At 41.8% G+C, this 9,691-nt stretch overlaps 1 protein-coding gene across 5 annotated transcripts in view; it reads left to right on the top strand.

The window, feature by feature from the left end:
• The window catches only part of TTC3 (tetratricopeptide repeat domain 3), a 48,674-nt gene that overhangs the window by 21,990 nt on the left and 16,993 nt on the right, over positions 1-9,691 (top strand). For all 5 annotated transcript variants that reach the window (XM_027701743.1, XM_027701742.1, XM_027701740.1 and 2 more), the window contains 10 exons: positions 189-335; positions 947-1,027; positions 1,914-2,026; positions 3,922-4,048; positions 5,922-6,044; positions 6,206-6,307; positions 6,664-6,756; positions 7,122-7,186; positions 8,023-8,159; positions 9,319-9,636. In XM_027701743.1, the coding sequence (XP_027557544.1) occupies positions 189-335; positions 947-1,027; positions 1,914-2,026; positions 3,922-4,048; positions 5,922-6,044; positions 6,206-6,307; positions 6,664-6,756; positions 7,122-7,186; positions 8,023-8,159; positions 9,319-9,636 (1,306 nt within the window). The remainder of the gene's footprint in view (positions 1-188; positions 336-946; positions 1,028-1,913; positions 2,027-3,921; positions 4,049-5,921; positions 6,045-6,205; positions 6,308-6,663; positions 6,757-7,121; positions 7,187-8,022; positions 8,160-9,318; positions 9,637-9,691) is intronic.

Genomic DNA, 9,691 nt, shown 5'->3' with positions numbered 1-9,691 from the left:
TCAAATGAAAACAGAATTCAAATGAAAACAGAATTCAAATGAAAACAAAACAGAGTAGCACAGGGTGTGTTTTTGGTGATCTTCAGCCTAAATGTGCATTTCTAGACATTTACAGGTGTAATGTTCTTTTAAAAAGTTTTTAAAAAAAAGGAAAATGTGGTTTTCTTGTGGATTTACTGTCTCCCCAGGTATTCCAGGTGGATTTTAATGCCCTGCCAGAAGGTGTTACATCCCTTGCTCGTGATGGTTGCACAGCCTTGATGGACCAGCAGTGTCACAGTGCAGAACAAGCCTTCTCACAGCTGCTCAGCATTCTGTATACTTCAGAATTTAGGGTAAACTCAGAGGAATAACTTGGGTTTTTAGAGTCATTTTATTTAGAGTAATTATTTTATGCATTCAACACCCTGCTTCGTTCTTTGCTTCCCCCAAAATATTCTTTATTGTTGAGTTGTTGGCTGCAGTGCCAAGTATTTCACTGGTAGTTGTGCCAAGGAAATAAGAACAAGGATAAAACCCCCCCAGTAATTACATAGGATGTGTTTTTGATAATGTTCAACACTTAAATCTAAAAAATACTTACCAAAATCATATTTTTGTTAGAGTAATATGAGCTACATTGATCAAATACTGTGTTTTATAAAAAAACACGGTCTATTGGTGGTTGGACTTGATGATCTTAAAGGTCTTTTCCAACCTAAATAATTCTGTGATTGTCAGATTAACCTTTATTCTTAATGATGTAGGGTAAGAATGATTTGTATTCTTCAAGTTAGATAACTCTTTGATGGCAAATACTCTGAAATTTGGTGTCTGTGTATCTATATCCAATCAGATATTGACCCAGTTGTCATCCTGGATGTCTTTAAATTAATATATAACAGTTTGTACAATGTTTTTGTTTGTGCTGCCACTATAATTTGACTTTCTTTTTTTTTTTTGGCAGTGTCTGAATATTCATAAAATTAATTATGCCATAATCATCTATGGACATGCCACTGCCCTGCTGGGAATAGGACAACCTGAGGTAGGAATGAGGCCTGGTTTTATCTATTTTATATTTAAATACTGCTTTTATTTCGACCTCTAGCTCAGGCAGCTGCCCATCCATTTTTATCTCTTCCTAAGAGACAGAAAATAAGTGGGGAAGGAAACCTGGTGACACAATTTGGAATTATACAGTGGGACTAGATCCTTAATGACTTTGGATAAATAAAGCTACCAAATAAAATGTCTTTTTTAAGCTTTCAAATGAGATTCTGGTGTTAAGAAATTATTTACTAAATATATATATATTACATTATATATATACATATTATTACATATATATATTATTACATTATTATATTGTTATATATTATTATATATAATTCATATATGACTATTATAATTGGTTTTTTTCTTCTACTTTGTAATGTGGGTCTGCACCAGTGTTTTTAAGACAAACATTCAGCTCCTAAAACAGGAGACAGAGTTTGCTTATTTTGTTCTGGAAAACATCAAAATACTTTGCCTTCGGTTCTGGAAAACAGCAAACTCTGGATTTGTTTGGGTTTATTGTTTTGTTTTGTTGGTTGTTTGTTTTTCAAGTTGGTTTGGGGTTTTCTTCCTGCAGTGTTTTATAATATTCAGTGTCTTACAATGAATTTAAAAACCAATTTAAAAGCCATTTGATTTCATTCTTTCAGAGGGAGTCTGTGTTTACAGAGTAAGTTTCTTCTTTTTTAAAAAAGGGGAAGCTTTTTCCTGTGATCATAAGGTTGTGTAATTCCATTTACTGTTCATAAGACTGATCAAAGAATAGGGCACCCTGACCCACTGTAATGGGAAAAAAAAAACAGAGGAAAAGTGGAAAACTTGTGGAAAACTTATGGAAAAGCACCATTTATTTGTGTCTTACGTTTCTTTTGAAGGCATTGGCAAAGGCTGAAGACCAGTTTAAGAAAATAATTGAAGAGTACCCAGAAGAAAGATGCTTTTGCTTGGCACATTATGGAATTGGGAGGGTTTACCTCAGGCAAAACAGGTCGGTGTGATGGAAAACTTCAGGATTTGGTAGGGAAAAAAAACCAAAACAAATAATCCTTTCGTTTGAGGAACGAGGCGTGGTGGGGTTTTAATTATTTTGTGTTAATCACTGAACTCCTCCATCGGGCTGATTTTAGTGTCAATCACTGAATTCCTCCATCAGGATGATTTATTACAGCTTGGAGTTTGTTCCTGCCGAGGAGCTCATGGAATAATCCAGTGGATTTGAGGGAACAGGGATGGGACTGACCAGCTCATCCCTGCAGTGGTGGTGTGGAGGGGGGAGAGCTCTGTGGGAGAAGAACAAAAACCTTTGTGTTCTTGTGGAAAAAAAATGTAGTGTAAAGAAAACTCAACTTTATCTCAGGCCTGGGGAGGCCGGGGGGTGACCTTGGGCTGAGATAAGGCCCCTGCTCCAGTGAGTCACCGCATTCCCTGGGACAGATAACAGGGATGTTTTCCTGTTTTCCCGAGCCAAAACACCAGAGGGAGGTGGGGGGGAGTGTGAGGTGCAAAAGCAGGGCAAGTAACAAACTCTAGAGCTGCTTCAACCCACGGATTCCTGGTGGGGTTTCTTCCCAGCATCCTGAAACCGGGAATCACAACTGTGATGGTGCAGCTCCGTGTGGGCGATTGCTGCGTGTGAAGCTTGGGTTGTGATTTTTGGTGCTTCGCTGCTGCTCTGTGCGATTAAAATCCACCAGAAAGCTTGTGGTGGGGTGAGAGACCTTCATCCAGCTCTGCCTCCCGCTCCCCCTCCTCGGCAGGAGGTGGGAAAGCTCCGGGATTGAGATAAAGGCAGGGAGATGATCGCTTGCTGATGAGCCACGGGCAAAGCAACGTGGGGCAAAACAACTTGTTGTCCCTTAAAATAGAGTTGAATGGTGGGGAAAAAAATAGAACCACTGAAATCACCTTTCTCCTACCCCTCCTTTATCCCAGGCTCGACTTCACTCCCTCATTCCCTCCTCCTCCTCTCCCTTGTTCCCTCCTCTCCCTCCTCCTCCCCTGAGCAGCCCAGAGGGATTGGGCACGGGGGAGCTTTTTTCACTTTACTCCCCACAGCCCTGCGGTGTGTTTTGTCCTTCCTTATCCCTGTTTTCCCCGAGGTGCTTTGCCTGAGGGGCTCTGCTGTTCCCTGTGGTGGGTTTGTTGTATCCAGCTGGAGCTGGGGCAGCCCTGGCTTCTCCTCAGGGAATGGTTCCCACCTGCCTGCCCAGCCTTGCCATGTAAAGCCAATACAATGCCAAATTAAGTAAGTTTTGATGTTAAACCTTAACCCCTCCTTGTGTGGAACGTCTCAAAGCACTGGGCAGAGTGGGTTGGATGCTGAGAGGGGATTCCTGCTTCCCACTGTTGGGTGCAGTCTGTGTTCCAGGAGCTGCCTGCATCCCAATCCCGTGGTTGTGGCTCTTCTTTCCTTGGCAGTTTTGACCCAAAAAGTTGCCTGCACAGGTGACAACCCCTCTGACCACCCAGCCTCCCCCAGGCAGGGCTGCTCCCATGTCTGCACTGCCTGAACTCAGGGAAAACCCGGAATCCTGTGTCCCCTCCCTGGCTGAGCAGGGTTGAAGGTCACTCCTGTGCGCACAAACACGTCCTCACTCTGCATTCCCAAGCACTCCCACATTCCTGGATCCCTGGAATGTCAGCACAGGCTCTCAGTCTGCCTCATATCCATGCCTGGATGTTGAGCCCTTTACCTGGCTCACAGCTTGAATCTTTTATCCCAGAGAGTCCTTAAACAGGGAATTCAATGAACCAGGTGTTCTCTCACCCCACACACTCCCCGTTGCTGCTGTCTGCTGCTTGGATGATAAAATGAATCATCAAGGACTGTGTAGAAGTTGCTCACAGAGGATCTGAATGTGCTGTGCCTGTTTCCAACTCCAGATTTGCTCATGCACTCGATCAGTTCCTGAGATCAAAGCTGATGATTGATTTGAAGATTGTCCCGGGGGTGTTGACGTGGCCGGGGACAACTCGGGTCATCGAGGAGACACGGACAGAGAGTTTGCAGGTGTGTTTAACCTCCTCCTCCTCCTTCCCTTCCTCCTCCTCCTCTTCCCTGCCTCCCACCGTCCACATCCAAGAAAGATGGGGGTGAAATGGAAATGTGGGAAGCATCCCATTAACAGCATAAGGGCAGGAGCTCTGGGTCAGGCTCTGTGCTTGGGGATTCCTGTGGAATATGGTTCTGTTCTGCTCCAAGTATTTCCTGATTTCTTCAGGGAAGAATTTCCTCGTGGAAAGGCAGGGAGGTTTGGAGTGCCCATCCCTGGGGGTGTCCAAGGAACAACTGGACGTGACACTCAGTGCTCTGGGCTGGGGGACAAGGTGGGGATTGGGCACAGGGTGGAGTCTGATCTCAGAGATCTTTTCCAGCCTCAGTGATCCTGTGATGACGGGTGAAATCCTTCGTTGCACATCACCAAACTTTTAAGTTGTGAATACAGAATATAACACCAGAGAGAGCTGGTTAAAAATCGGAATTGGCAGAAATGTGAAGTGGAAAATGGCAGCAGCGTTGAAAACCAGCCGGGGTGTTGCCCGTAACAAAGACACAAACCAACAGAGTGCCGGTTTATGCGGTGCTTTATTCAGGGCCCAAGTCAGGATTCCGAAGACCCTCATTTCACGTACAGCTTTTATACTCTCACACAAACAACTCTACGTGCAAATTCCACAAAGCAGTTGCATTCTGTTACAAACAAGCTCATATTTTATGCTGATAACAATTGATCGTAAATCTGCTTCAGCTGTCTTGCTCCTAGAAAGAGTTTAACAGACCCTAACCACAAACACATCTATCTAAGGCAACAAATCGTTATATACATGCTTGGCTAAATCCTTTGATTACTGTTTCCACTCCTTCAGCACATTCCATTCTTACATCTATGTTGCTGACTCTAACTACTACTTTAGGCCTACAGCTTCCTCAAGCCTTAGCCATTCTACTTCTAATGCTCAGTTTTAATCAGCTCTGCAACAAGGGGGCTTTGACTGGGTCATTTTTGGTTGATGCAAAACTCCCTGTTTGACTTGAAAATTGTGCCTCGTGGATGTGGCACCACGAGGGGCAGGAGCTGCTGTGCAGGGAGGCACTTTTGGCCCAGGAGAACTTTGGAGGTTGTTCAGTGTCTGAGCTTGGCTGGACCTGTTTAGTTTTGGGTGGAAGCAGCAGTTCTGTTGTTTCCTAAACAAAAACTGACCCGAGGGTTTCTCAGAGACCCCCCCAGAAATCTGGTCACAGTGGTCTGGGACCTCTGGAGAGCATCATGCAAATATCTGGCAGGGTTTGCTAGAGGTCTGTTTGTTTTTAATGGTGGTTTATTAATCTGCACTCAGTGCCAGCACTGTGGCACTTGCACTGACTCTACATAAATCCACTTCACATAAATCTTTCCCTCAGAGAATATCCTGGGAGAGACCTCCCTGGCTCCCCAGAGCTGTCCCTGGGATTGTGCTTGATCCTGTAACCCAGATCCCAGGTGAGAGAAACTCTGGGAAGCTTCAGAGATGAGCAAGACACTCTGTTTTTATCCCATTATCTCAGTTAACCTGGCTCCTCCTTTTGGCAGTGGGACACTTCCTGCAGTTGGGATTGCTCAGGGTGTAAAACACAGGTCCAAGATAAACCTGCTTTTTTTTTTTTTTAATGTGAGGACTCAGCTGACAGCACTTCAAACAAACTCAGGAATATTTTGGCCATAAAAGGACAATTTTACGTCTTTCCACTTAGAAAAGAGTTGTTCCTCTGGTCTTAGTCAGCTGCTTTTCCAAGGGAGATTCGTGCCTGGCTGCAGAATTCCCCAGGAGTCTGTGAGTACACACTGAATATTCCCTGATTTCCATGCAGTTTGCCTCACATCCCTTTTGTTTTTTTTCCTCAGATGGCTTTAAGGAATTGTATTGAGCAGTGCAAGTTCCCCCCAGAACCAGACGCTGTCTGTCGGTATCAGCAGTGCCACGGCCACTCCAAAATCCAAATATTTTTTACAGACCCAGACTTTAAGGTAAATTTTGAGGGCAGAGGTGAATTTAAAAGGGTTTGAGGAGTAAAACTTCATGCTTGCATGGTTTCTTCCCCCTTCCATGTTCAGCTGTTTAGCTGAGCACTGTTCCCTATTGTGCTTTTCCTTAAAAATGTTGAATTTGTCCCATTTCTCGTTGTTAGGGTTTTATACGTGTTATTTGCTGTCAGCAGTGCAGGGTGGAGTTTCACATCAGCTGCTGGAAAAAGTTGAAAACAACAAGCTACAGTGATAAAAATGATAAGGTAAGAGCTTTGGCAGGCCAACAGGCATCTTTAATCAAGTTTATATTATTGATATTATATTTTATTTGTATTATTTATATTATACTTACTGTAATTTTATAAACTACAGTATCAGCAGCCAGTGTGAAACGAAGGGAAATCAGGCAACGTGTGAAGTAATAAAAGTATTCTGAAAATTGATTTTTTTGAGTGTGAAGTTGGCTTTGGGAATAAGAGGGACGTGCCACAGATCTTCCTGAATTTTTTGATTTGATTTTTTTTTTAATTACCTCCAATTAAGAAACTGTGGTTTGTGTAAGAGCCCAGCTGGTGTGTGTGGGTTTAAATCCCTTTGTTTTGTGTGTTTTCTCCCACAGGATTTCCTTAAGGAATTGTGTTTTACTCCCGATTGTAAAGGCCTTATTTCAAAAATAATTATTTTCAGTTCTTCTGGTCTGGTAAAACGTGAAGTGAGTACGTTCATATTTTACATGAAAATTAATCTTAAAAATTTTAAGGAGATAAAGTGAAGATGAGAATTTAACTGCAACAAAAAATTGAGTTGTGCTGTCTTAACTGTGGGATCTGAGCATTATTTAGGAATATCAATTCCCTGGGTTACCTTCCAGCCTCTCTTTCCTGCTGATAAAGATGCTCCATCCCAACTTAGAGCAGCAAAAGATAATTTTAGTTAGACCTTCAGGAGGTTTATTTAGGCTTCCTTTTCTCTTTTGTAGTATTTTTACTGCTTTCCAAATGTTTCTGGGGTTTGGGTGCAGCCACGTTGGCCTCGTAAACCCAAATTTAATTAATTCCTCCTCCCTTCTTTTGGTAGTTTGAAGTAAAAATCGCAAAACTCAAGGGACCACCAAGGGCCTGCATTAAACAGAAATGTTCAAGGTAAGGTCTCTGCTGTTTTAAATCAATTTGAGAATAAACCAGTGCTCTCTAGGACTGATTTTTGTGCCTTTTTGAGAGTTGCTAGAAGAACACCAGTCCTTTGGAAGGACTGTTCTTGGCCTTTTGATAACCTAAAAAGGCTGGTAAAGTACATTATAATGCAATTATAAAGGCATTTAAATTGTTCCACAGGATTTACTGCCTCAGCAACTTCGTGTAAATGCTTAAAAAGTGTAAATAAAACCTGTATTTAATGTTGTTCCTTCAGTTATTGCTGCACATCCCTTTGATATAAGTGAGTTTTTGGTCAAGTGAGGTTGTAAATGAGGCTGGGAGGAGAAACAAAATCGATTTTTAAAAATCAAAGAAAAAATTAAAAATTTAAAATTTCAATTTTACAAATTTCAAGAACTCAAATGTTAATATTGGGTTCAAAAACGCTGAGTTGTAAATTAAGAAAAGAAAGGATAATACTGAAGTTAAAGAAAAAAGGATAATAGTGAAGTTGGGAAAAAAAGGATAATAGTGAAGTTGGAAAAAAAGGATAATAGTGAAGTTGGGAAAAAAAGGATAATACTGAAGTTAATGCTAATTCAGACACCTTTAATAGGAGTAAAAATTGTTGCATTGAGGACTTTAATACTTGATTTTTATGCAACTGTTGTGAAATTTTGTGGTCTCTTGACTGGTAAACGAAAAGCGGCTTTATCACATTTGTATTTTTCAGCCCAGTATTTTCAGGGAAATGGAGCTGATAGCTAATAATGTTATGACAAATAATTGAGATGTGCCTGATTCCTTTGGCAGCTGACCTCAGGCAGTGGTTTTTTTTTCAGTATCAGGAAGTTAAAAACGAAGCAAGAAAAAAAACTACGGAGGAAACGCGCGCGGGAAGAGGCTCGAAATTCCACCAAAAAGAAAGCAGAGGAAAACCAGGAGGGGAATGAACGGTCCCAGTACAGTCAGAACAGGGGTAGGTGGAACATTGTTGTCCTGATTTCTTCATGGGGAGGGTTGGAAATGTTGCCCAGGGGGGTGGTGGATGCTGATGTTGAACATAATCCTCCTCTGGAAGACTCGTGTGTTTTAACTTGGATTTACTTTTATTTCAGTTCTGGTTTTAATTCCCAGATGTGTCAGTGCAGGGTTAAATTCCTCATGGAAAACCTTGGTTCTTCCTTGGCTGCTTCGTGCAGAGTCAGCCCGAAGGGGGCAAAAGGCTCCAATTCCAAGTTAAAATTCCTGTTTTAAAAGGGATTTCAGGGTAAGCTTTATGCCCAAAAAGCTGGGATGCTGTTGAGGAAAAACAAAAAAAAAAGAGGAAAAAACCCCAGGATCTTCTCAAAAGAAAGAATGATGTCAGCAGTGACTTGAAAAGTATATTTTAGAGGATTGGGGTAAAATAAAATACTTAAATTTAAAAGTTTGTGGGCAGTTAATGCTCCAGCTTTTGCTGGGCTGTTGGGCTGCACTGCCCTGTTTCAGAGCTGTGAACAACTCCTGCAGCTTATCAGGGCAAAGAGAAAGGGGTGATGTTGGAAAAATTCATTTTTGTCTGTGTTATTAACTTGACATCTAATTAACTCCATTTCCTAGAAGGATTTTCCTTGTTAAATACTTTGAGGGCGCTTTTTTATCCCATTAAAAAAGTTCTCTAGATCCCTTTTTTGCTCAGTGGCATAACCTGGCACTTGGAGAGATTTTTGCTTCCTTGTGGGTTTCTAAAATCAGGTCCAGTTGCCTCCTGTTTGTTTTTGGGGGTTTTTTTAAGTATTTATTGTCTCTTTTTCTGTGGCTTTTCCGTGGTCCTCGAAGCCACTGCAGGTCACTGTTACCTGCAGGTGACTTGACTGTTCACCCTAAAATCCAGTCAGGGTGTTTGTTTCTTTGTGTAAACCAAATTTTAAACCAATTTTGTATCAAATTCATAATATAAAGCTATTTTATATGGAAAACATATTTATATATAATTACTGACATTCTGTAATTTCAGTGTGGTGATAAAGCATATAATTAATAACACCACTGAGTCCCAATCACCTGTACTTAAAAATTGGTTTTTTATTGTGGTAGAGACATGAAATGTTGTTCATTTTGGGTTTTGTTTGTTTTTTTTTTGGTTCCCACTGTAGGTTATGGCCAGGATTTCTCTGCTGGTGACCGGGTCCTGCAGCACATCAGCCGGAATTCCGAGCAGATCCAGACAGCAGGGGGTGATGCTGCCAAGTTATTAAAGGAATTACTGTCCTGGTTTGTCATCAGCGAGGAGGATTACACCTCATATTCCCAAACTATTCCCAGCAAATCCAAGGAAGTGATGGAGCAGCTCATCAGCCACTTAATTCAGGAAAAAAACAGGGTCAAAACAAGGGGGTTCATCCACGTGCTGAGCGAGCTGGAAGGGGTGGATCCCAAATTACTCAAGTGGCTGAAACATCTTAATAACTTGGGTAGGTTGTGCTCCTGGAGCAGCACAACACCTTTATCTGGCAGAGGAGAGGATAA

This window comes from Neopelma chrysocephalum, unplaced genomic scaffold, assembly GCF_003984885.1.
Source record: "Neopelma chrysocephalum unplaced genomic scaffold, ASM398488v2 Primary Assembly neopelma1_166, whole genome shotgun sequence".
Classification (NCBI taxonomy): Eukaryota; Metazoa; Chordata; class Aves; order Passeriformes; family Pipridae; genus Neopelma; species Neopelma chrysocephalum.
This window is presented reverse-complemented; position numbering and strand designations above follow the sequence as displayed.